This window comes from Salmo salar, chromosome 07 (assembly GCF_965601325.2).
Source record: "Salmo salar chromosome 07, fSalSal1, whole genome shotgun sequence".
NCBI lineage: Eukaryota > Metazoa > Chordata > Actinopteri > Salmoniformes > Salmonidae > Salmo > Salmo salar.
The window spans coordinates 45,088,499-45,116,013 of record NC_138297.1 but is presented as its reverse complement, the minus strand read 5'-3'; the positions used below and the strand labels follow the sequence as shown (position 1 = coordinate 45,116,013).

The 27,515-nt window shown below is 46.1% G+C and overlaps 1 protein-coding gene across 4 annotated transcripts; it reads left to right on the top strand.

Moving 5' to 3' along the window:
* The first annotated feature begins 1,083 nt into the window (after positions 1–1,083).
* On the top strand, positions 1,084–27,515 carry LOC106609163 (inositol 1,4,5-triphosphate receptor associated 2). 4 transcript variants are annotated; one of them, XM_082977682.1, is made up of 37 exons: positions 1,084–1,205; positions 1,804–2,492; positions 2,835–2,942; positions 3,414–3,594; positions 3,971–4,029; positions 6,117–6,192; positions 6,292–6,450; positions 6,621–6,738; positions 8,899–8,949; positions 9,574–9,651; positions 10,062–10,118; positions 10,462–10,521; positions 11,272–11,336; positions 11,578–11,671; positions 11,882–12,016; positions 12,340–12,441; positions 13,388–13,539; positions 14,366–14,477; positions 15,709–16,009; positions 16,711–16,763; positions 17,824–17,923; positions 18,116–18,290; positions 18,645–18,720; positions 21,962–22,008; positions 22,262–22,350; positions 22,442–22,602; positions 23,052–23,136; positions 23,373–23,421; positions 23,569–23,602; positions 23,688–23,828; positions 23,984–24,118; positions 24,235–24,391; positions 24,485–24,528; positions 24,633–24,769; positions 24,996–25,100; positions 25,445–25,564; positions 26,450–27,515. In XM_082977682.1, exons 2-37 carry the CDS (start codon positions 1,835–1,837, stop codon positions 26,712–26,714), a joined length of 4,539 nt encoding a protein of 1,512 aa, XP_082833808.1. In that variant the 5' UTR covers positions 1,084–1,205; positions 1,804–1,834; the 3' UTR covers positions 26,715–27,515. The 4 variants fall into 4 exon arrangements, with proteins under 4 accessions (XP_082833808.1, XP_082833809.1, XP_082833807.1 ...); XM_082977683.1 differs by having other exon boundaries at positions 1,085–1,205; positions 1,788–2,492; positions 23,569–23,599; XM_082977681.1 differs by having other exon boundaries at positions 1,085–1,205; positions 1,788–2,492.

Below are 27,515 nucleotides of genomic sequence, written 5' to 3'. Positions count from 1 at the left end.
CAACCAGTTCATGGGCCTTTGGTGTAGATCGTCACTAGCCTCTATGCTCTCTCTGAGGAAATGATGTGACCTAACCTGTTCTTCACTCTTAGAACACATTTCTCCATGCATAACCCTGGTAATGATTGATTGTCCTATCGCACAGACATCAGAACCATGTTTGTATTGATATAAACAGTAACATTTTGAAAGTTATCCATTAGCTTACATTGAAGTGTGATGTTTACATTGGATCACAGCATGTCTACTGCAAAATAGGCACATGGATTTGGCATTAGTTGGCACGATATTCTATTCTTCAAAGTTATCTCAGCTCTATTATATTCTACTCAAAAGACAGGGTGCAGTCTCTTTATTAGCTAAAGATACAAAAGAACACAGGGCAGCAGTAGTGGAAAAAGTACCCAATTCTTATACTTGAGTAAAAGTAAAGATACCTTAATAGAAAATTACTCAAGTAAACGTGAACGTCACCCAGTAAATACTACTTGAGTAAAAGTCTAGAAGTATTTGGTTTTAAATATACTTAAGTATCAAAAAGTATATGTAGTTGCTAAAACATACTTAAGTATCAAAAGTAAAAGTAATATATATATTTTTTATTTTTTTTATTTTTTTTACAGATAGCCATGGTCACACTCCAACACTCAGACATAATTTACAAACAAAGCATTTGTGTTTAGTGAGTTCACTAGATCAGTGGCAGTAGGGATGACCAGGGATGTTCTCTTGATAAGTGTGAGAATTGGATAATTTTCTGTCCTGCTAAGCATTCAAAATGCAACGAGTAAGTACTTTACACCACTGCAGGGCACTGTAATCAACTTCATAAACAATATTAGCTAAAGATGCACAAAAACACAGGGCAGGGCAGGCGCATTGTATTTGTTGGTTTTTACCACTTTCTCCAATCACACATCTCCAATTGTGAATTTTTACACTGCAAAATAACTGACTTTCGACTTGTGAGTCTGTAGGTCTGTGATCAAATGGGGATGCAACAATATTATTGGCCACATAGGGTCAGTGTTGGCTTGGTTTTAGATGAGGGATCTACCTCGTCCCTTTCAAATTGCGTTCACGTCGCTCAAGCGCTCTGATTGAGTTCCCGAGTGTGGTTTGACTTTGAAGGCTATATCAAGCGAATTGAGACTTCAACGAGGACTATTTACGTTTACAAAAGATAGGCTACACGGTAAAGAGAGGTTAGTAGCCTACATCAAAATCCAAGTATAAACTACGACAGTCTGTCGTTCATATTTATTGAAAAAATGAAAAGAAAATTGGCGTCAGTCATTCATGGTAGTCGTTGTCATCCTATTTTGCATAACTCAAGGCTACAACATTTTTGTCTTGTCAACAAAATATAGTTTAGGGTAACAATCACTCTTGTTAGTTTAATGTTTTTATTAACATTTGTTAGATTACAGAATATTTCATTTAATAATAAGTGTCCTTTCAGTTAGTGGCTCAAGTAAGCTCCTTATTTTTATCCATGTAGACTGCTGGTGTGCTGTTCTCTGTTGCTCCCATTTAAAAACTATAACCCTATAGTCTACACACAATAAACACAAGAAAGATAGACTACAACAACCTCAATCAACAACTGTAAATACTCTATTTTGGATGTTTGAAATGTGATGAACTTGAAGTATGTGGTGTGATGGACTATCAGTATAATTCCTCTCCTTTCACTAAGCCCGTCTCCTTTTTAATTATTTATTTTACCAGGCAGGTCAATTAAGAACAAATTAATATTTATAATGACGGCCGGTCTCCATTGACAGCCTCTCCCCTCTCTAGCTCTTGTCCTGTTGTCACCCCCTGCTCCAGCATGGACCTTGGAGTGACACATCGTCAACGCCACAACCCTGTTGACAGCATCTGCCGTAAGCTGCAGACCATCCAGCGGCACGACCGTGAGGTTAACCCCTCCTCGCCCTTCCAGATCCCAAAATTCACTTCCAGCAGCTACGACAGCCCCCAGTCCGGCTTGCGCCGCAACCTGGAAGTCATCCTGAAGAAGCGCGAGAGGGAGGGGCTGTTAACCCCCAAGGGTTCACCCCAGCTTTCCAGGAGCTCCCACTGTCCCAACTCCACCTCTGTCAACCCCACCATGAACCCCCCAACCCCAGTCAATGCTACTTTTACAATCACCAGTAATCCCGGGGAGTGGAGGGGCACAGGAGTAGGGTTGGGGTTAGGAGGGCAAGGGAGAGGATGGCAGAGGAACTGCTCCACTCCGACTGTCCAGACTGGAGACACGTTTTTTAGCTTCTCTCATGGTCCCCAGTTTACTCAGCCTGAGGCGGGGACAGGGTCTGACGGCAGTGAGAGGCACAGGACCCCATCTCTGTCCCAAACTCACACACCTGCACATAGCCTGCTGTCCTATAACCTCAACTTCTGCTCTTCGGACTCCACTGCCAACCTGCTGCAGAGTGAGCTGCCTTACCCGGCCCTGGTTGTCAAGAGACTGTCCACGGGAGACGGTAAGGGGAATACACACACTCACTGTGGGATTACGAAAGCACTGCTCAGTTCTCAGTGAACAATGATATCAATGATGGATTATTGATCACAGGAGTTTAAGAGCATTCCTCAGGCCGCTCACACACTCCTTTCCATTTGCCATCTCTTATGTCACACACATTATGCACATTTTATTATCTTGCCTCAAGGAAAGTTATGCAACTGACAGAACAGTCATATGTTTATTGGCCACTGATGTCTGTTGATGAATTGGCCAGTGCAGTTACAGAAAGTGTGTGTGTGTGTGTGTGTGTGTGTGTGTGTGTGTGTGTGTGTGTGTGTGTGTGTGTGTGTGTGTGTAGGAGCCATGTCCTCTGAGAACCGGAAGGAGATGATGGCTGAGGTCAGTCTGATCTGTGAAGAGGATTTACTAGACACCATTTTCCACGCTTGTGACACCCAGCGCAGAGGTACTCACTCACATACAGTACTGAACTTTCAAAGTATCAAATATATACTGAACACAGAAGTACACTGGAAATATCAAATCTAGCACATTGTGAAGTACACACTCTTCTATCAAGACTCACAGTATCGAACACACACAGTAGGAGGCACAATCTCATACTCACTGTGATAATGTTTTGTAAAAAAGGCAGTCAATAATTTGCTCCACTGGGGTGTAGCCAAGTCTGCTTTCTTTTATTTGTTTCTGAAGCAGTCAGTGACGTGGTACAAGGGCTCTAGATTCCCTGTGGGTGGTTCTCTTTACAGTCCAGTTTTGTTTACTGAAAGCTGTTACTGAAGAACCTCAGGCGGAGGAAGGAGATTGCTATGACGCCTGGCGAGGTCCCTTACCATGCTATTCAACAGACTGACCACAGTAACCCAGTAAATTACTATGGTAAAGACAGTAACCGGGCCCCCTCCTGCTCCTTCAGGTAAGGTGTACGTGTCTTGTATCGTGGACTACCTGCGTCACACCACCAGCCGGGGTTCTGAAGACTGCGGGCTGGAGGAACTGTGTAATATGCTGGACCCAGAGCACAAAGATGTCTCCATAGACCTGGACACCTACCACGCCATCATGAAGGAGTGGATCGATGACTGCAGAAAGAATGGGTACTGGAGCTGTTTTCTGTGTCCCCCCCCAAATGGCACTCTTCCCTTTTATAGTGCACTACTTTTGACCAGGGCTCTGGTCAAATGTAGTGCGCTACATAGCAGTGCATGTCGTCTTGTCCCACTTTTGTCTGTAGAGGGTGCTGTGTTCTAATTCATCTGTTCTGTCGCAAGGGCAAATGGATACCAATTTTTGCAGCCGGATATTCTTATCAACGAGCTTGTTGTCTATCAGATAAGATTTTGTAACTTTTGTGTGGTAACCGTTACAAAACCGCTGCATTCCTGGCTGTGTGTGTAAGCAAGCCTGTGATATTGTGACTGTGTAATGTCATGTTTCTGGGTGTCTGTCTCCTTGTTTTGACCACAACCACAGGGACGACACACCAGAGGACCTCACTCAAGAGTCTGTCAGACTCCGAGACAACCTGTCAGGTGAGTTGACACAGACATATAGTCTGTCAGACTCCGAGACAACCTGTCAGGTGAGTTGACACAGACATATAGTCTGTCAGACTCCGAGACAACCTGTCAGGTGAGTTGACACAGACATGTAGTCTGTCAGACTCCGAGACAACCTGTCAGGTGAGTTGACACAGACATGTAGTCTGTCAGACTCCGAGACAACCTGTCAGGTGAGTTGACACAGACATATACAGTTGAAGTCGGAGGTTTACATACACTTAGGTTGGAGTCATTAAAACTAGTTTTTCAACCACGCCACAAATGTCTTGTTAACAAACTATAGTTTTGGCAAGTCGGTTAGGACATCTACTTTGTACATGACACAAGTCATTTTTCCAATAATTATTTACAGACAGATTATTTCACTTATAAATAAGTGTATCACAATTCCAGTGGGTCAGAAGTTTACATACACTAAGTTGACTGTGCCTGGAAAATTCCAGAAAATGATGTCATGGCTTTAGAAGCTTCTGATAGGCTAATTGACATCATTTGAGTCAATTGGAGGTGTACCTGTGGATGTATTTCAAGGCCTACCTTCAAACTCAGTACCTCTTTGCTTGACATCATGGGAAAAATCAAAAGAAATCAGCCCTCACAAGTCTGGTTCATCCTTGGGAGCAATTTCCAAATGCCTGAAGGTACCACGTACATCTGTACAAACAATAGTACGCAAGTATAAACAACACGGGACCACGCAGCCGTCATACTGCTCAGAAAGGAGACGCGTTCTGTCTCCTAGAGATGAACGTACTTTGATGCGAGAAGTGCAAATCAATCCCAGAACAACAGCAAAGTTGTGACGATGCTGGAGGAAACGGGTACAAAAGTATCTATATCCACAGTAAAACGAGTCCTATATCGACATAACCTGAAAGGCCTCTCAGCAAGGAAGAAGCCACTGCTCCAAAACCGCCATAAAAAAAAAGCCAGACTACAGTTTGCAACTGCACATGGGGACAAAGATCGTACTTTTCGGAGAAATGTCCTCTGGTCTGATGAAACAAAAGTAGAACTGTTTGGCTATAATGACCATTGTTATGTTTGGAGGAAAAAGGTGGAGGCTTGCAAGCCGAAGAACACCATCCCAACCGTGAAGCACAGTGGTGGCAGCATCATGTTGTGGGGGTGCTTTGCTGCAAGAGGGACTGGTGCACTTCACAAAATAGATGGCATCATGAGGGGGGAACATTATGTTGCTATATTGAAGCAACATCTCAAGACATCAGTCAGGAAGTTAAAGCTTGGTCGCAAATGGGTCTTCCAAATAGACAATGACCCCAAGCATACTTCCAAAGTTGTGGCAAAATGGCTTAAGGACAACAAAGTCAAGGTATTGGAGTGGCCATCACAAAGCCCTGACCTCAATCCTATAGAAAATTTGTGGGCAGAACTGAAAAAGCGTGTGCGAGCAAGGAGGCCTACAAACCTGACTCAGTTACACCAGCTCTGTCAGGAGGAATGGGCCAAAATTCACCCAACGTATTGTGGGAAGCTTGTGGAAGGCTACCCAAAACATTTGACCCAAGTTAAACAATTTAAAGGCAATGCTACCAAATACTAATTGAGTGTATGTAAACTTCTGACCCACTGGGAATGTGATGAAAGCAATTAAAAGCTGAAATAAATCATTCTCTTACTATTATTCTGACATTTCACATTCTTAACTGACCTAAGACAGGGAATTTTTACTAGGATTAAATGTCAGGAATTGTGAAAACTGAGTTTAAATGTATGGGTGTATGTAAACGTCCGACTTCAACTGTAGTCTGTCAGACTCCAAGACAACCTGTCAGGTGAGTTGACACAGACATTAGAGGACTAATCAGAGAAACGGATGACTGTTCTGAGGCGTGAAGTTTTTCCAGTTGATATTCTCTTGTACGATGTCTCCAAGTAGCCATGTTGCCCTCTCTCTATCTCTCTCTGCTCTCCATTTAAGAGAACGTCTCCTTCTGTCTCATTTTATCAAATCAATGTATTTTCTCCCTCGTTCTCTAAGCATAGATCATTTCTCTCCTTCTCTCACTCATCTCTCTCTGCCTTCTCTCTGTTAGCTAAGAGGTCTGTCCTGCTCAACATGACCTCAGGCAGCCTGGAGGCATTCGGAGGGGAGGTGTCACGAGCAGATCTGTAAGTAATGTTCGGGTGTGCGTGCTTGACGTTGTCCAATTCTACATTTGACTTTAACCGTGTTTTACCCTGTTGTGTGTTGTGTGTATTCCTCCCCAGTGAGACGTCAGACCTGGTGTTCTGTGTGTCCGACCTGCAGTTCAGTAACCAGAAGCTTCAGCAGGAGGTGAGGAAGCTTAAGCAGAGCGTGGAGACCATGGAGGACCATAACCAGAAACTAGCAGAGGAGAATGAGGAGCTCAAGTCACAGGCCAGACTGTAAGGATTGTACACACACACCAACAGATGCACACACACACACACACACACGCAGTCACACGTGTAGTTTTTAAATGCCCATCTTCCTATTCAATTGTCTTAATTGAACCTCCTATTAGGCCCCCCACACACACATCCCCAATTATAATGTCCCTCTCTCCCCCCTTTAGAGGCCAGCAGCTGGCCCAGAATGAGAAGATGCTGAAGGATGAGGTGGAGGAGATGAAGATGAGTCTAAGCTGTACAGAGGAGGGCAGAGCCAGGGCCTCGGCTCAGAGCAAACATATGGTGTGTGTATATACACATACCATCTTCACTGTCATGCTATTCGACCATCTACCCTGAACAAAAGGCAACATGCAACAATTTCAAAGATTTTACTCAGTTACAGTTTATATAAGGAAATCAGTCGATTTTAAATAAATTCATTAGGCCCTAATCTATGGATTTCATATGACTGGGAATACAGATATGCATCTGTTGGTCACAGATACCTTAAAGAAAAGGTAGGGGTGTGGATCAGAAAACCAGTCGGTATCTGGTGTGCAACCATTAATGCGGCCAGACACATCTCCTTCGCATAGAGTTGATCAGGCTGTTGATTGTGGAATGTTGTCCCACTCCTCTTCAATGGCTGTGCGAAGTTGCTGGATATTGGCGGGAACTGGAACACGCTGTTGTATTCGTCGATCCAGAGCATCCCAAACTTGCTCAATGGGTGACATGTCTGAATATGCAGGCCATGGAAGCACTTGGACATGTTCAGCTTCCCGGAATTGTATACATATCCTTGTGACATGGGGCCGTGCATTATCATGCTGAAACATGAGGTGATGGCGGCTGATGAGTGGCACGACAATGAGCATCAGGATCTCGTAACGGTGTCTCTGTGCATTGAAATTGCCATCGATAAAATGCAATTGTGTTTGTTGTCCATAGCTTACAGTATGCCTGCCCATAGCATAATCCCGTCTCCTCCATGGGGCTCTCTGTTCACAATGTTGACGTCAGCAAACCGCTCGCCCACACAATGCCATACTGTCTGCCATCTGCCCGGTACAGTTGAAAAAGGGATTCATCTGTGAAGAGCACCCTTCTCCAGTGTTCCAGTAGCCATCGAAGGTGAGCATTTGCCCACTAAAGTCGGTTACGACGCCGAACTGCAGTCAGGTCAACACCCAGGTGAGGACTATGAGCACTCCAATGAGCTTCCCTGAAAAGGTTTGTGCAGACATTCTTCGATTGTACAAACCCACAGTTTCATTAGCTGTCTGTGTGTTTGGTCTCAGACGATCCCGCAGGTGAAAAATACCGGATGTGGAGGTCCTGACCTGGCATGGTTACACGTGGTCTGTGGTTGTGATGCCGGTTGGACGTACTGCCAAATTATCTAAAACGACGGAGGCGGCTTATGGTAGAGGAATTAACATTCAATTCTCTGGCAAAAGCTCTGGTGGACATTGATGCAGTCAGCATGCCAATTGCATGCACCCTCAACTTGACACATCTGTGGCATTGTGTTGTGACAAAACTGCACATTTTAGTGGCCTTTTATTGTCCCCAGCACAAGGTGCACCTATGTAATACCATGCTGTTTATTCAGCTTCTTGATATGCCACACCTGTCCGTTGGATGGATTACCTTGGCAATAGAGAAATGCTCACTAACAGGGATGTAAACAATTTTGTGCACAACATTTGAGAGAAATGCATGTGAATGGAGCATGTTATGGGGTCTTTTATTTTAGCTCATAAAACATGGGACCAACACTTTACATGTTGCGTTTATATTTTTGTTCAGTGTATATTGAAAACAGGTGCTTCCACACAGGTGTGGTTCCTGAGTTCCTATTAGGGTAATCTATAAAGATGCTGGGCAGGCCATTATTTTGACTACCATGGCTATGCTGCCATAGGATGATAATGCCCCGGTCCACAAGGCACGGTCACTGAATGGTTTGATGAGCATGAAACAAATATGTTAACCATACGCCATGGCAGGTAGCCTAGTGGTTAGAGCGTTGGGCCAGTAACCAAAAGGTTGCCGGATCGAATCCCCGAGCTGACAAGGTTCGTTCTGCCCCTGAACAAGGCAGTTAACCCACTGTTCCCCAGTAGGCCGTCATTGAATTTGTTCTTAACTGACTTTCCTAGTTAAATGAGAAAAAAGATCTCAGTTACCAGATCTCAACCCAATTGAACACTTAAGGGAGATTCTGGAACAGTGCCTGAGACAGCATTTTCCACCACAACCAACAAAACACCAAATGATGGAATTTCTCGTGGAAGAAGGGTGTCGTATCCCTCCAGTAGTGTGCCAGACACTTGCAGAATCTATGCCAAGGTGCACTGAAGCTGGCTCGTTTCAGTGTTTCATTTGGCAGTTACCTGTATGCAACTAACTATACAATGTCCAGAGCCATATACTAACCCAACATCTCCCCAACAGGAGAGAGAGAACCAGAGTCTGATTGCAAAGATAAGCTGTCTTCAGGATGAGGTACTGTACTGGATACCTTTCTCTCTGCACACAGAACCCCTTTCAGCAAGATCTACATTGATCTTGGGTCATTTCATTACTTTATCATGTATTTAATTGGAGGCATCTAAAAGGTGCTTCTATGTGGTTGTCATTCCTTTAATGAGAGATGGATTTAGTGGCAAGTCATCAGGATTGTGCTCTCCGACCAATCAGTGTCATTGATCAGTTAAGTACCTACTAGGGCGAAACAACAACAAAGCAGCAGGACTTACCCCCCTGGGAACTTCCTGTCTGCTTTTTTTCCAGGATCTAGGACAGTGTTTCCCAACCCTGGTCCTCGAGTACCTCCAACAGTACACAGTTTTGTTGTAGCCCTTGACAAACACACCTCATTCAACTAATTGTGGGCTTGATGATTAGTTGACAAGTTGAATCCGATGTGTTACAATATAAATGTGTACTGTTGGGAATACTGGAGGACCAGGGTTGGGAAACACCGATTTAGGAAATGCCATTCCATAGCTATCTAGTCTAATGTACCTTGTCCACTGTTAGGTGACATGGTAGGGTAAAATAAGCCATTTGTTTTGGGTAGAATTACTCATCTCTCCCTCCTCCTACCCCCCTCTACCTTTGGACTAGAACATCAAGGTCACCATGGAGATGGATGACCTCCAGAAGAGGATGATTGAACTGTGTGACCTAAACGCTGAGCTGCAGGTGGGTCCACATAACTGTTGTGTGTCTGCAGTGAATAAAAGTGAACAAGCTATTGTACCGTCGAGGGAATAAGCGATTCAAGGTAGGCAAACTAGAAAGCGGTTTCCTGGAAACAGATTAAGCCTAGTTCTCGACTAAAAAAAAATCACTTTCAATTAAGGTTCTCCGTTTAGAATGCTTCTTGGTAATCTGTTTCTGGTCAACTGCACCTAGAAGTAAAGTAAAGGTTGTGTTAATGTTTGTTTTGCCTTTCATGGTCTTCTGAAAAGGCCTGGAGTGCAGTGCTATGGACCTACGTAACTGGCCTTTAGGATCAAAGTGATCCCCCACGCCTGCTTCTGATTGGTCTGTCTGTGTTGTGGAAGAGTGCCAGTGCTGTCATGGTGTAGTGTCTGTTCTCTCATCCACAGGTCCAAAACCATTCCTTCGATGCTGTCGTGAATGAAAAGGAATCCCTCATACTCCAGGTCAGTATCATCTGAATAAAGAACAAAGCTTTTCTTTGTAGTACTTTTTGTTCAGTATCTGTTCAGTAATGAATAAAGCTGTATCATTGTTGTAGCCGTGCTGTCCCCTACATTCGCCATGGTAACACGGCTGTACAAAGCGAAAGTCACATTGTAGATTGGGTTCCTGAGATCAGTAATAACCCAGGCTTCAGGGTATGGAAGCCTTTTGATCTTAACATTTTTGATCTGTTCATTCACATGACCGTACATTTAGAACGTTTCAGAGACATTGTCCTGGGGGAAATATGATATTGTTGATGAAAATCAAGAATATTGCTGTCATGTTGTCGCCCCTCTACAGAAGTGCAGACAGATTGAGGAGCTGAAGGGTGCAGTGGTGGAGTACTCGTCGGTCACAGAGGTGAGGAGGCTGTCTGGAAATCATTACCCTATCCCAAATCTCCCCTTAGCCCCTAGTTCCATGCACTAGACCATAAAGGAGTGGATGGGTACAAGCGGCAACACTGTGACCCACTGCTCTGAACTGCTGACCAGAGAGCTCTGCAAAAGTATTTGTCAGGCCTCCCGAGTGGTGCAGTGGTCTAAGGCACTGCATCACAGTGCTAGCTGTGCCACTAGAGATTGTGGGTTCGAGTCCAGGCTCTGTCGCAGCCGGCCGCGACAGGGAGAACTATGGGGCGGCACACAATTGGCCCAACGTCGTCCGGGTTAAGGGAGGGTTTGGCCGGCAGGGATGTCCTTGTCCCATCGCACACTAGCGACTCCTGTGGCGGGCCGAGCGCAGTGCATGCTGACACGGTTGCCAGGTGCACAGTGTTTCCCCCGACACATTGATGCTTCTGGGTTAAGTGGGCATTGTTTTAAGAAGCAGTGCAGCTTGGTTGGGTTGTGTTTCGGAGGACGCATGGCTCTCGAACCTTCGTCTCTCCCGATTCCGTACGGGAATTGCAGCGATGAAACAAGACTGTAACAACCAATTGGATACCACGGAATTGGGGTGAAAACGGGGTATAAAAAGTATTTCTGTCTCTCTCAGCAGAGCACTATGGATATCCATGTCTTTCTGTCTCTGTCAGCTGCAGTGAACATGTATTAGCTGCAGCAGTAGTGTTGTTATCTAACCGTGTTTGATGTCTGTTGTCTCTGACAGCTGTTGAGAGCAGACAAGACCAAGCTGGAGAGACAGATGCACATGATGCAGCCAGACATGGCAGTGTAAGTACACTGTACTAGAGATGGCGCCTTGACTGTTCTAGTAGCAGGATTGGGGAATGCTGTGTATTCTCTCTGTCCTTTTATCTTTTGTAGTTTGTTCTGTTTGGTTTGCTCTCTCTCTCTTTCTGCCGTGAAGCAGTCTTTTCTCTGTGGAGTGGGATGACGTTCATTTTTTTTCGTTCTCATTCTCTCTGCATTCTCGTTCCCTCTCTCTCTCGCTCCCTCGCTCTCCCTCTTGCAGTGCAGGTCTCTCCCTGTCGGTGGCGTACAGGTTGAACCAGAGCACTTCAGGATCCCTGCAGACAGAACTGGCCCTTGCTCAAACACCTCTGGAGGTTAGTTAAATATATCCCCTAGTTCCATGTTTGCGGCCTGTGAATTGAACACCCACTCTCTCTGTTTGAGTACGCTCACACCTTTGAGGACCAACCCACTGTATTCACCCAAAACATCAGCTCCAGGGACCCTATTAGGCTATAGTTTACTGACACCATCAGCCTATCCGCTTCAGGGTTAGTGACCAAGTCGTGTTGTTTTATTTCCAGGGTGCGGATTGTGTGTCGCCGCTGAGCTTTGCATCTGCGCTAGATGAGACTCTGGACAGGGAGGTGTTACTGCTCCTGCAGGGCCCCACACCTGACCAGATGTCCCTGGAGTTCAAGAGCCTCATCAACAAACTGGTACTCTATACAGTAGATACAGCAGACATTGTCCCAATTATACACTATAGATACAGCAGTCCTGATAATTCATTAGATATCTTCAGCCCTTACGGTCCTAATTATGCACTCAATACACTATGCAGGGACTGGTATCTAACCAGCACACATTTTAAAAGCAGTGTGCATGGAGAAAACAACTTTTTGTGCATCTATGATGTCATTGTTCTTTGACTATGTGGTGTAGATGCATTACTAATTTTCTTCCATAGCAAATTGAATTTGATTAGTACTTAAAGTAGTTACGCCTGAAACACATTCATTGTTTTTCTGTTTGTTTTCAGAAGAGCGATTTTAAGGACGAGGGCCTCTCCATCTTGTCAACACTCAGAGGACTCATACACCACTATGGAGGACCAGGGGCTAGTAAAGACCCCAGACTGCAGGTGAGGGGCATACACACCCACACACTATCTTGATCTCTCTCTCTCTCTCGTGCGCGCGCACACACTCACACACACACACACTAGAGAACCATTAGAGTGGCTGTATCAACCCACTATCTAGCCCAGTGTTACTGAGTCACTCTGTACCAGAGAACTCTCCATATTCTCCGGTGTGTGTAGGTGTTTGTGTCTGTGCGTAGGCATGCTGGGGGTCAAATATGTGTACCAAAGCGGAGGTTGGTGTTTCTCTAGGTTCAGAGATGCAAGAGAAGAGAGCAAATTCATTTTGGTTCTCCATCATATTGCTTTTCACTTATCCTGTTCTTTCAGATCAGTGCAGAATGCAGATACAGGAAATGAGACAAGGAAAAGAGCAATTAGGCTATTGAGATGCACCCTACTGAGTTCAATGTAGGGAGGAGTTTGAGCTGAATAGGACTCTCTCTGCTCGTAGTTTTTATAGGATTACATAATATGGCCATTCTCTCTCTCTTCTCAAGAGATCCCTAATCTCCAATGTTATATAACTATCTCTAGCCCATCAATGCATATTAATGCTGTGCGGCTTAGTGTGCTGTAGCGTAAATGCAGTCTCTCTCTCAACACACACACACACACACACATGCGCGCTCTCCCTGCTCTCTCGTTCTCTTTGTCACCTCCCTCTGTCTCTCTCTTTCATTCCCCCTCTCTCCCTCCCTGTCACTCTATTCACTCCCTTTCCTCTCTCCCACCTCCTTTCTCTCTCCAATCTGCATTCGTCAGACACGTCCACAGTAAACATTCTTCTTGAGTAAAGAGTGAGTGCAGTAGTGTCACTGACTGTGACTAAGAGATGGACACACTTTACTGTATGTCTAGTACTGCTGGATAGACTATCGGTCTGACTGCCGGAGACCCAGCAGCTCCAGGAAGAGGCTGACTCCCTGCCCTTTCTCCCCCCCAGGCGGTGCAGTCTGAGCTGGATCAGAGGAGGACAGAGTGGGACCTCAGCCTGGAGCAGTTGGACCAGTACACTGACTCCCTGGAGAAAGAACTGATCAAGATGGCCAGCAACATAAGGAGGTCCCGCACTGAGATACTACACCTGTCGGTCAGGTGAGTGGGGGTTGAGTGTGTGTGTGTGCACGCCTGTTGGAAGTGAGGGTCAAGAGGAACTGGTGCTGCTCTTCTCTCACTGGTCAAGTAGGTTTTGTGGGTCTTGTATAAGAGAGGGTTACAGTGTGGAGGGAGGGGCTGTCATTGTCTATGATACTACAGACCCTGTGGCAGGAGGGATCTAGGGAGGAATCTGGTCATATTTGTCTGCTTCCCTCTGCTCTCCTGAAGTCTCTGTGCTCTGGGTCTGACTGGGTGACCTCTAACCTGTCTAAGTAGTGGTTGGGTCCTGGCCCAGAATGGCTCTCTGTCTGTAGCTGCCTCATTGCCACGTGGGCCCGTTCCACACTGCCGCCCTGCTCTGGAGGATAAAAGGGGGAGGGGGGCCGTTATCAGGCCAGGCTGTGGGAACGTTGTCTGGGCTAGCCAGCTGTGCACAGGCCCTCTAAACTACTCTGGACTACTCTTGGACTGGGTGTTAGGAGCTGTCCGATACTGGGAGTTAGGGGCTCTCCAGAGCTCCTATCATCCTAGTACAGGCTGGGCAACAGCAGCATGGGACACTGCATGGGCCTGCGGATTGGGTACAGTATGTTATGTTATGGACCCTTCACTACGCTGTCAATGGGCTGGGTGAGAGTGATGAATCTGTTCATTTGCTTTGTAGTCACTGGATGCATGATTGCCATGGTTTCAGAAGTATTTGTGGCTAGTGACCATTTTATTGTTGACTTTAGGGTAGATGGATGGGGGGGGGGGGGGGGTGTTGCTTTACGTGTCTGTCTGTGTAAATATGTGTGTAATTTACGTGGGTCCGTCCGTGCAGGGTTCAGGAGCAGGAGAATCAGAAACAGCAGCTGCGTGAAGAGTTGGACCAGCTAAATACCCCGGGGGACAGCAGGGAGGCCAGCTGCCAGACCCCCGACGAGGACCCACAGGTAGGAGGGAGAGGGAGGGATACAGAGATGGAGGGAGGGACGAGGTAGACAGGACAGCAGTGAGGCTAGCTGCCAGACCCCCGACGAGGACCCACAGGTAGGAGGGAGAGGGAGGGATACAGAGATGGAGGGAGGGACGAGGTAGACAGGACAGCAGTGAGGCCAGCTGCCAGACCCCCGACGAGGACCCACAGGTAGGAGGGAGAGGGAGGGATACAGAGATGGAGGGAGGGACGAGGTAGACAGGACAGCAGTGAGGCTAGCTGTGAAACACCTGACCCTGATGATCCACAGGTAGGACAAATTGAGGGATGGGGAGACGTGAGGGAAGAGGTGGTGTCCCCTGTGCGCCACAGATGGCATGTAGCTTTTGAATGTCTAGAATATCTTGTTGTAGGAAGAAAGGAAAAGGTCAGCGTTTCACTCCACTTGTATGGGAGAAAGATGTCGGGTATAGTGGATATTGGGCTACTGTTAGGACACGGGCATTGAGAGCCATGGAACATAGCAGAGAACAGAACTCTAATTCAGATGGTGAATAGTTGTGTAACTTTGGAGTATGTTTTCCATCCAGATGGAGAGGCTGTTTAATAGAGATGCTAAAGGATGGAGTGGGAGGCTGTGTGGACACTTTGCACACTTTCTGATCAGGAAAGAATATTCTGTGTTCATCTCTGTCCTATTCTGTGATGTTATTTTGGGAGTGCCTTTATTGTCTATTATCGCCCATAGGCACAGGTCTAAGATCAGTTTACCCTCTTCCCAAACTTAACTATTAGGGAGGAGAAACTCAACTAATCTTTGATCAGCATTCAGGGAAAATGTCACTTCATCGTACTCCATGTTTGATTTGCTGTTAAACTCTGAAACATCACATTAGCACATTGAACAGGCTCCATTCTATGTATATGTCTATCATTTATTTAAATAGGGACAGATGCTATTAAAACATTGACACATTGAATTAACAAGTTAACTTTATCGTACTGTTTGTTTTGCTCCTGATGTGATCTGAGGTTCAATTCTATTCAATCGGTTTTGTATTCTTGAACCTTTTTAGACAGTTTTTCCTGCACTGCCGTGCTTCTACGTGCTCTTTAGTGTCTAGGCAGAGTTACTGGAAAACCTCTGACAACTTCTGATGTGAAAAATGCTTTAGAAATAGATTGGATTGATTGACCTTACATCAATTCCCTGAGCAGGTTTTAATTCAGCTTATTTACTTTGTCAGGCTGGGGAGGACCTGGACTGGGACGAGGAGTTTGTCCTCCAAGACTTCCTGAAGAACGAGGGGGTGGAGACGTACAGGGACTTCAAGAGTCAGGAGACTGGCCCGACGGACGGGAGGACGGACGAGGACAGACTGATGGAGAGAGGGGATCAGCCTGGAGAGGGGGAGGAGGGGGAGGTGGGGGAGAGGTGGACCGTGGTGGGGGGAGAGGGACAGGAGGGGGGACTAAGGGGGATCTCCCTTCTCTCTCCTCTCTCGGAAAAAAGTGAACCCGACCAGACGGAGGGAGAGGATCTGAGAGGTGAGTAGGATTCCACAGATTAGTAATGATGATGATATCCTATTATAACTCCATATTGGGCTGTATTTTAGTGAGTTTACAGGAGTTCCTGTAAGGTCTTTCTCTATGGTTCTGGGCTAGTGAGTCTGTCAAAAGCCTGTGTGGATTACCCCTGTAATCCCTGGAGTCACAGAGCACTCAGCCACCCTTGAAGAATCCGGCCCAGACACCCACCCAGCCCTCTGGGGTTTGTGGCAAGGACAGCCATAGATGGCCAGGGTCTCCAGCTAGGGACCTGTGTGTGTGTCCTGGTTAAAAGCCCCTAGACGGCCCAGCCTTGTGTGTGTGTGTGTGTGTGTGTGTGTAGCTGTTCGCTGGCAAGTCTTCCAGGCCCCAGCCTTCTATGGCCAGGTGTTAAAGTCATCCAAACCTAGTGGAAGTGTTCAGTAATCCCCAGTGGTCTCTCTGCATCACTGGCTGCCAGAACCCAAAGAATGTGGTTATTACTGCCTCGAAACCCACTCTAACACAGACAGGGAGTTTATTGGTCTAATATTATGGTCTAAGATGGTAGTGGGTGGGGCTTAGTTTGACCAGTGACCCCAGCTGAATATCACGGAGATGATTTTTCAACTTTAACTAATTAGCTTTTCTTCTTCCTTCCTGTCTCTCTCTCCCCCTCCCTCCCTCTCTCTACCCCCCTCTCTGCCTTTTTCTCTCAGAAACCACAGCGTCAACAGACTGTTCACCCTCTGGTCACTGTCTATCCCCACAGGTAGATGGCAGTCTTTAAAACGTATTACTGTGTATGTACTCTTACTGTGTCAGTGTGCTTTAAGCTTTTCTCTGGATTAGTTTGGTGGTTATCCACTCCAGACTTAAAAGACTGAACTATAGAACCATATCAAAAAAGGCACGTTTTGGGGGGGTTGCCCTCGTCATGCGTTTTGCGAAAGGAACACAGCTCTGTCGCTGTTAAGATTTGACTGGTGGTTGTTAGTCATATAAAATAATGGGTGTTCATTTGAGTACAACCCCACCTTGGAACATTGCTTTGAATGGGGATGTTCCTTCTAGTATGTAGATGTACGTAGTCGTCGGAGTGCATGTGACCGTATGTGGTGATGATGATGGCAGTTTTAAGAGGCCACTTCTTCCTTTGGTGCTGGTGGGCAGGAAAAGGGGAAACGGTCCTAGGCCCCATTCAAATACTTTGAACATGCATCCTTCCCGCACCTCTTCCTTGAATGAATCACTTATCTATCCTGGTCACTTTTGTGTAGCTTTTACCAGTCCTGTCATGTCTGATCAGTGACCACTCCAAGGAAGGAACACAGGAAGGAAGCATTTTAAGAGTATTGGAACAGGAGCAGAAGTGTTAACCACACCTCTGTGAATAGACAACAGGACATGTACCAATCTAGGCTGGAACACACTCTTTCCTTCCATCTTCCTCTCTCATACTTTTTACTTTCCTCCCACTTGACATAACTCATACAACCTTGCTTTTATTTGACTACCAAATGGACTTATTTGCTCATGTCATTAGTTCTAGATAGACAAAACAGAATGGCTCATCTTCTGAAGTCAAGCTTTCTTACTTAATCGGATCGATAGGGAATGGACGGTGACTCACACTGACACAGAGGTGATATGAGGTTGTTTTTCTATGGTTTGTTGTTGGGTAAGCAAAGGCATCGTTGCTTGCCAGTCTATCGCTGCATCCTTTCACATTAACTGAATGGACAGGTGGCTGTTATGTATTGATGCTCGTCTGTTTATCATATTCATACTCTTTCTTTTTTTTATTATTATCTGTATGTGTTGTGCCTCAGGGTGCCAAACTACCAGAATGCTTTGGGCCTGAGGACACCCACCAGCAGGCTGTTGACACCGAGGAGCATCCACTCCCTCCCTCCCACTCTTCTCTATTGGGTAAGACCAACTCTGTCCCCATAACTCTCTCTCTTCTTCCCCTCTGATCAGTCTTTCTCTCTCTGCACCATGCAATCCCTGACTCACTCTAGCCTGCAACTACAGCAAATTAGTATTACTCTTCATGCATTCAGTTGGATGGCCCTCTCCAATGCCATTTCACTTATGACTCCTACTCATCCTTTTGTCCAGATACAATGAGCCCTGACACCATAGTGCCTCTTCTTCAAGACACACCTCAGCCTGGCTCACCAGAACACGACAGGACTGTCACTGCTGGGAACAGTCCACCCCCCAGGCTGGCTGAGAAGGTATCTCCCAGCTGCACTTACCCTGTGATGGATGAGACCATTTTACTGACTGGAAGGTGAGAACAGAGCTCTCAGTGGCTTTTACTGTACAGTTGTAGTTTCGGTGTATGTGAGTGCACTGTAGCACGCTTCTCTTCCTCTGGACACATTTGCCAGTCAAATTAGTGTTTTCCAAGCTGTGAGGATGGAAATGTTGGCTGTGTAATTGGGCCCCTTTAGCGATACTTTGCATACCCACGATGCACCTGTAATCGGGGCTGGGGCATAGGTTGGTGCAGTCACAGTCAGTGACCCCAGCTGCTTCCTACTATCTGAGAGAGATAAACACCCACCAAAACATTTATAATTTCTCTGGTTGGGCTCCAAGCGACACTGATACACTGACCTTTCACCTTTTCTCTCTGGGTCAGCCCCCAGCAGACAGATGGCAGTGAAAGAGGAAAAGGAGAGGACAACATCACCTCAACCAATATGAGTGACGCGCAGGTCAGTACAATATACAGGAAGTATTTTACTGATGGCACAATGATGGGAAAACTAACTTCCTTCATTGACAGTCACAGCCACTGTGACACCATCTCTCTCCTCTTGACTTCCCCTTTTCTATCGCTCGCTCTTTCCCTCTCTCTGTCTTTTACTCTCTCTGTTCATTCTCTTCCTGGTTGGGCTGAGTGGTGCTGTGTTGTGGATGGGATGGAGGGGTATGGACAGGGGCTGGTTGGCTGAGGGCTGTGCCCAGAGAGGAGGGGGTTAGGGTGGAGGAGGACCATGGTCCCTAACTCCTGTGTGAGTATTCTGCCCCAATTGCTTCACTGCACCACTGCACTGTACACTTTGCCAAGGGAGGCAAGTATGGCTTATTTGGTTCCTAGCTCCAGATTGTGCACATATGTTATGTCTGTGTAATAATGCAGTCTTTATGTTTACGTGTATACCATTGTGTAGTCTACTGTAAACCTTTCTCTATATTTTCTGAGCCGGTTTGTGTTTGGTTATTTCAGTCTTGTTACAGGGGCTAGCTGTGATTCAATCCACAGAGACAGACATGCTATTTCTGTTATTCCAGTCTCCTGCTCTGTGTAGGCACAGCGGAGTGGCACTCCTGTGAGAAATGTTTCCAGGGGGAGCGAACAAATGCCTTCTAATCGAGTTGAGAGTGCAAGTTTCTTCTGTCTGTGGCGAGGATTAGCAAGCAGTTATAGCTGGATCTGTCTGTCAGTTTGGTAGACTGGAGAGCAGGTAGCCTAGCGGTTAGAGCTGGATCTGTCTGTCAGTTTGGTAGACTGGAGAGTAGTGAGAGAGCAGGTAGCCTAGCGGTTAGAGCTGGATCTGTCTGTCAGTTTGGTAGACTGGAGAGTAGTGAGAGAGCAGGTAGCCTAGCGGTTAGAGCTGGATCTGTCTGTCAGTTTGGTAGACTGGAGAGTAGTGAGAGAGCAGGTAGCCTAGCGGTTAGAGCTGGATCTGTCTGTCAGTTTGGTAGACTGGAGAGTAGTGAGAGAGCAGGTAGCCTAGCGGTTAGAGCTGGATCTGTCTGTCAGTTTGGTAGACTGGAGAGTAGTGAGAGAGCAGGTAGCCTAGCGGTTAGAGCTGGATCTGTCTGTCAGTTTGGTAAACTGGAGAGCAGGTAGCCTAGCGGTTAGAGCTGGATCTGTCTGTCAGTTTGGTAAACTGGAGAGCAGGTAGCCTAGCGGTTAGAGCGTTGGGCCAGGAGGTGAAAAATCTGTCTGTGCCCTTGAGCAAGGCAGTAAACCCTAATTGCTCAAGGGTAGCCAATGATGCCTGACCTTGACCCAACTCTCTGAGTGTGTCTTGGGGAGAAAAACACAGGAGAAATAAGCACCCACCCTATTATTATTATTATTATTATGTATCTCTTTGTAGGCCAGTAATCAACAGTTTGACTTATGTGAGTTTTTAAAACCCAATTAACAACGATAACCAGGATCCCAGGACTGTCTCACTCTTCACATTTCCAGAAAACAAAATATGACAAAACCCAGGACATTACAATATTTTCCCCCAATGTCGCACTAACGCAATTCCACAAAATATACATGTGCAGCAGCAGATTGGCTTCCGTGCAATTTTTTTTTTGCCAAACATATTTACTAAACACAAAGTCGCCATCAATTCAAATCACGCACATAATTGACACTGCCGGACTGCACACAGAGAACGGAATGCAGTTTAAGTTATCATCAGTTTCATTATTAAAGCACGTCTCATGAGTGTCAAAATACCGTTTTAAAATTTCCCAGGCTTCTCTGCGCTGTCTCCTATTGCTGCCCATATGAGAGCTTCGGTAGAGAATGTGTGATCAGCAAATGGTATGAGAGTAGATATGGGATTTTTTTGATTTTTAACAATTGGTTCCCGTTAAGATACCTTACAATTTCCTCTCTTAATTTCTCTGTTATTCATGAGCTGACCTGCTATCTGTATAATCATCAACTCGATTTAGCCAAATAGGAGATATTATGCCATTCGTTGGAGGTTATCTACCAAGCTTAGCAACTTTGGTCATTTTACTTTTGTTTGACTGCCGTTAAAGTCTGTATGATTCGAAAACTCAGGAGTGCGCTCTGTGTTGACATTGCATAGGCCTCGCCTACTGCTGAAATATGCTGAATTAATTGAGGAACATAACGCTCAGAATGTATGAGCGGCCTGTTTCGCAATTCACAAAAATGTAATTGGCAAACCAAGTTACTCTATCATTACTAAATATCAATTTCACTTGGTGTGAAATCTTTACATAGGCTAGTGGCGCAATGACTATCACTGGCTTAGTATCTTGGCTTTAAATGGGCACAACTGATTTTTGCTGTATTTCCTGGGACTCTCGGGTTAAATATGCATTATTTCCGGCACTGAAACTTGGTTGAACACACTTTAAAACTTTATAATCCCTTTATGAACACTTCATGACACATAGTAACATCAGCTTTGGCAGTTATTCAGTGGCAGGAAACGAAGACTGGTGTTATTTGTCCAAATCTGCTTGACTTCAACACCGTATTTGCTTAAGCAATGTCATGGACCGGTTGTTGCATGAATAAATGCAACAGTCTTTGATTGTCCTGTGTCCTCCCTTCTGAATAACCGTTTTGTTTATAAACATGGGTTGTGTAGAGTTTAAAAGCTTCATAGATAATACATACAATCCAGATCCCTTTTATCTGTTTTTGCAGTGAGATTTGAGGTTGGTTTTATAGTGTCATTCTCCTCTTGATTGTTATGCACAGTTCCATTTACCTTTTAACCAATCAGCATTCAAGATTAGACCCACCAGTTGTATAATAGCCCTGCGCTCAAGTGTCCAGCTTTATATAGTCAGTGACTTCCACTCTTACGTAGCTGAAGTGTGTGTGCTGTATTCCACCGCCCCCACTACTTACTGCCCTGCCAGTGTAAATGCGTTGTCCACACTTACTCTGTCCAACACTCATACTCGCAGCCCCCGACACACACACACACACACACCGCACACTCCGCTGCAGGGCACTCCACCAACCAGCACATTATGTAAGAAATGAGCATTCTCCATTCCACCTTTGTATATTCACTGTACAGAGCAGAGATAACATTCTGATGCCATGGGACAGGTACGGTATGCAATTGTGCGCGTGTTTCTCTTTTTAATCGTTAACTTCCTCTGACAAATGGTGCTGAAAGTATGTTACAAGGCCACCTGCATTTATCTCTCACCTCTCTCGCTCTTTCTCAGAAGCTAACCCAGGACCAGCTGGCTGAGAGAGTGCTAGCAGAGGACAGGTGAGTGTGTGTGTGTGTGTGTGTGTGTATACATGGTTGTGTCCTAGTTACATGATGGAAGTGGTGTACTTTCCTCCGACATGTGCTGAGATGTATTTTCTGTTAGGAGGTTAATGTTGGCTTTGTTTGGAATTGTTTAGAACATTACTCTTGCTTTTGGTTGTGATAGAGGCACACGGTAGTGATAAAGGCAAGATGTGCAATTGTTTTGGCATGGTGGAATTGCTGCAGCGCTCTCGTGTGTGTGTTCCAGTACCAGCCTGTTACCAGTACTAGAGGAGGAGGAGGAGGGCATACAGGAGTCAGTGGTGCAGGTGCCTACAGTGGAAGTGGACTTGGCAGGTAGGAGGAAATAGAAGAGCTATGGCCTCCTGCCAACATTGTGTGTGAGGGAGATTGTGTGTGTGTAACACTCCTTTCACTGTCTCTACAGGGACAGTCAGTCTGGCAGAGGATGGAGGCTCTCAGACCATGGATGGACTGAATGTTGCGCCCACTGACCCATCACAGGGTCCAAGGGATGCTACGACGCCTGACCACTCAGGAGCCAAAATTGACTCCCTGGTTCTCAGGAGCAAGTTCAAGAAGGAACTGGTGAGCTGTCTATTTAATGATATATGGCTCCCTGTCTCAAATGGCACCCTAATCCCTAGTGCACTACAAGGGGTTCTGATCAAAAGTAGTGCACAAATCATTTGAGATGAGAGCTCTGTGATAGTGAGAACATTGCATAAATAGTATCATGACCTTGTGACTTATTGAGAAAATGTTGTCTTTCCTGCCTTGTGTGGGAGTGAACATTCTTTCACTTTAGTCGGCTCTGCTTATCTACACAGGGAAGCACTTCACAGCGCTCTGGCTGTATGATGGTCCTACAGTATACCTAGCTAGATCTGTACAATGTGACATTGGTTCCTGGATACAGTCTGTTAGAATCGTGTGTGTCTGAGGCGGAGGATAGCAGCGAGACCGGGAAGAGTGTGTGTGTGTGTGTGTGTGTGTGTGTGTGTACGGAGTGTGTAACGTTCACCACAATCATCCAGGAGCTGTCTCACAGTATGGATGTCATCGAGGAAGGGAAGGTACGAGAGGACCTGAGTGAAACCAGTGTTACCACAGAGAAGGATGGTGAGTTAACACCAGATACCTCACCTGAGAATGTTCCTAATATTTTGATGATAGTATAAGTCTAATTACTGACTGAAGTCAAAATTCAATTGTCACATTGTGTGGTCGATTATAGTTTTTTTTAATCTATCTCTTTCTATTGTAAAAGAGAGATCAATAGCAAGACCAATGTTTCGATATTTTAAACCATGAACCTCTTTCTCTCGCTCTCTCTGTGTTTCTGTGTCTCATACCAGTTGAAACCTCTGTTGTTTCTGAGGACTCAACCGTCGGCGACAGAAGCAGGTAGGCAACTCAACAATACAGTACAATACCTCATATTTTAGAGATGCATTGCAAGATGATAATATAAATGCTCTCAGGTACTGTGACACTCATAGCTGTTTTCTAGTGACAGATACTGTGATACTCACTCTGTTTTCCTCATTGCAGCCTGTCCCCTAACGACAAGGAGATTGAGGTAGTGGTAAGCTTTCCAACATTTTCTTTCTCTTGATTATCTCTCTGGATGTACCATCATAGAGCTAAGGCTGTGTTGTCTATCTGTCAAGACGGAATTCCAGCGCCTGTCCCTGGGCTTTAAGTGTGACCTGTTCACCCTGGAGAAGAGGCTGAGGCTGGAGGAGAGGTCACGGGACCTGGCCGAGGAGAACGTCCGGAGGGAGGTGTCCAGTTGCCAGGGACTACTACAGGCAAGAGGTTTAAGAGAGGGAGGGACTGGGGAGAAGGGAGAGGTTGAAGAGGGAGACAAAGGAGCGAGGTGTCCAAATGTAGCTGTCAGGACCTGCTACAGGTGAGAGGGGTATACAATTTCCTTTTTTACCTTCCTCGTGTCTGCTCTTCCCAGGCCCTGGCCCCTCTGTGTGAGGATGATAACCAGTCTATGGAGATCATCCAGAGACTTCAGAAGAACCTGGACATCCTCATCCAGTCCATGACCAGAGTGTCCAGTCGCTCAGAGATGCTGGGCGCCATACACCAGGTACAGTACAATTTAATTGCGTGATTTGTCCCCCTCTCTCCCCTCTTTTTAAGGAGAGTCATCTAGGTAGACGGTGTAGGTTGGCGTCTGTGTGATGTCTCTCTCTCCCCCTCCAGGAGTCTCGTACAGGCAAGGCAGTAGAGATAATGATCCAGCATGTAGAGAACCTGAGGAGGATGTACACTAAGGAACATGCTGAGCTCACTGAGCTGAGAGAGAACATGCTGCAGAACGAGAGGTCCTTCGGATCCCACTCTGGAGGAACACACTCCGGTGAGGAACACACACACACACACACACACACACACACACACACACACACCTCTATCTTATGTTTCTTTCTAATACTGAATATGTTTCCTTCAGATGATTTCAGAGGCAAGAAACAATCTGGATCAACGTACTATAAGGTAGGTCAGTTTAGGTTCAGTGTATATGATGTGCTGCTGTTTTAGTCACTGTCTGTGCATCTGTACAATGTCTTGTATTGTTACCCTATTCCTCCTTTCCTCAGGCATCAGCCCGACGGGTCAGCATAGCAGCTATCCCCCGATCCGGTGGGGGAGGGGGACCCATGCACTATGACAGGCCCAATAAGGAACAGGACACCACAGAGACGGAAGTGGAGAGACTCACCCGCAGATCTCCCTGGTAGGTAGACTACAGCACTGTGTGGGGGAAATAGGGAGTGGTTGAAGAATATTTAAACGCACCCTGTGATCCTGTTTTGCAAAACAAACACCATCCGGATTTCTGAGGAAGACATTTCCATCTTAGGGGCCTTTTGTTAAAACATGACTTGCGGGCTGTGTAGTCTGTGTTCGGTGTAGTGTGGACTGTGACGTGTGGATTGTGTATGTATGTGGCACGGTTACAGGAATGTGACAGGGAAGAGCACGGGGCGTCCTCCGCTAAAGCGCTTTGTTAGCTCCGGGGCTTGGGTTGAGACTGACGAGCCCTCACTCGTGATGCTGATGAAGGGGTAAGTGCTGATATCAGCTGTGTGTCAGAAGCACACGCGCGTGTCGCACTTGACCTCAACCTGAAAACAAACATTCTGCATGATGTGCCCATTTAATTTGCCCAACCATGTACTGTATGTATGTAACAAGTCTGTAGTTATACGTAGTCAGCAGGAGAACAACCTACGTACATAACAAGAGCATGTGGAACATTGATTGCAGAGTATCTGTGTGCTTTTGTGTGCATGCCCTGAGCAGGTATGTATCAAAATGTGTGTGTTGTGTTAAACAAGTGTGTGTGTGAGACATGCATTAGAGTGTCTATGTGTGTATGTGAACCGTGCATGCCCACACTGTCCCACAGGCCTGCCTACGACACAGACTCCCCTTCAGATGAGGAGAGGAGGGAAGTGCCCGTTCAGAGGAAGTCCAGTCTCACTGAGCTGGGCAACAAAATCACCGCCCTGATTATGCCCAACAAGACGTTAGTAGTGAACCAACCACTAGTGTTTCGCTTCTCTGCTGCTCCTGAGGCTTATATACTTTTCACACCATCGTGCCCACTTGAATCATACTGTACTGTGCTGGCTCAGATAAGTTTTTTTTTTGCCAACTACCGTGGATGCGTAACGAGGCCAGAGCAGTACAGCTCAGCTTAGCTCAGTAGTGTGAAAAGGGTTCTAGATGCTGTAGCCTGGATTCCTGTCTGTTTTCTGCTTCAGCCAACTGCTTGACAAATGTAAAGCAGTTGGTTAAATCATAAGCCCATCTGGCTTCCAGGCTGTGCTGCTTTAGGTCCAGGGAGCAGACTCTGGTCCAGATTGACTGAGCAGAAAGACGGGTGTAAACAATATACCTGGTCTAGAGCGAATGCTTTGTGAATCTGGCCCTTGGTCTCTGAGCCCGGGCAGTCTCTGGATGTGTGGTTGTGGTGAGGGTCTCGGTTCAGTGTTTCTGCTTCAAACGAACTCTCCTGCAGCTCTAATCTCTTCCATCCATTCCCATCAGGAGAACTGGTGTGTGTGCGCGTGCGTGCCCTGGAGAGTGTATGTGAGACATGCATTGCCTCGCCGCTCAACATGCTGCAGTGCTTTAGTGCTGTTTTTCTATTGTCTGTGTACCAGGTGTGTGCTACATAGAGCGCTTTAAAAGTGGTGGTCAGTCCACGCTGCTAACGCCATCCTAAATTAGCCTAGGCACCAGTCTGTTTCTGCATCGCTACATCACTGCTTTGGGAATACGGACAGACGACCAGCTGGCTAAAGCAGACTGACTGTCTCATCCAGACATCAACTTCGCTTCACCTAACCCAGGCTAAATCTTATTTTGTCATCCATTCTAAATCTTCTCTTTCCTTCTCTCTCTCCAGTCCCATTCTGGCAGAGCAGGCTGCAGCAGCCCCGGGTTCAGGCTACTCCTCCCAGCCTGCGTCTGCAGCCAGTGGGTCCCGGGGACTGTGGCTGTGGCTGGCCCTAGTAGTGGTCCTAGCAGGCCTCCTGGCCCTCCTAGCCAGCCTGGTGCTGCAGCCAGCCGTGGACGCAGCGCCCGTGGGGACAGGGGACTCCTGGGTGACCATCCAGCAGCTCCTGTGGCCCTACACAGGGCTGAGGCACAACGGACAGCCACCGGTTTAGAGGGGCTGTGGCCCCAACAGACAGAGATGGACGGGCAGGCATCTGGCTGTGGTCAACCCCTGGAAGGTCTTCTGTAACTTGAACCATCACGTGTGTTAGACTAGTTAGTGTGTGAAGAAAGAGCACTTGAAGACCGACGCAGTCGGTGTGTTGGTACTGGAGTTTCTGAACACTGACTTCCAATTTGCTATTGGTGCCCGGAGACATTCTGCCACACAGTTACGGAAGGGAGATGGTAATGTTATTGGCCGTTGTATATGTGGGCACAATGTTGTCCAATCAAGTCAAGGATGACACCAGCGTTGGGCTGTCCAATCATGTAATGGACTTCAGCGCATGCTATCCAATTACGTCACACCTTTTTGAGCGTTTGTTGGTCCATCAACATGCTTGCTCATGGACTGTGGATTTAGCAGTTTTTGCTTTTTAAAACACATTTCATAGTAGACTTCTGAATCTATGGCATTTGCGGTTGCCTGAAGAGGCCACCATTAAGAATTATTTAGCATTCATTTGTTGTAGGTGAAATAGTTGTTTTTTATTACATTTATGAACCTTGGTAATACACTGCCATTTTTATGTTTAATTTATCGTTTGACAGCATTACACTGTGTGGGGATATGAATATCTATTATACTGCATCTGTTTTTGTTTATAACCAGCGTTTTGTTACAAACTCAAACAAATGGTTTTTACTCTACTTCTTTAAGTGCTCACTTATGAAATTAATCCACTTTTGTATGTTCCAAAGAGGGGGAGTCAAACTTTACACAATAAAGGAACTTTATTCTACACAAATAA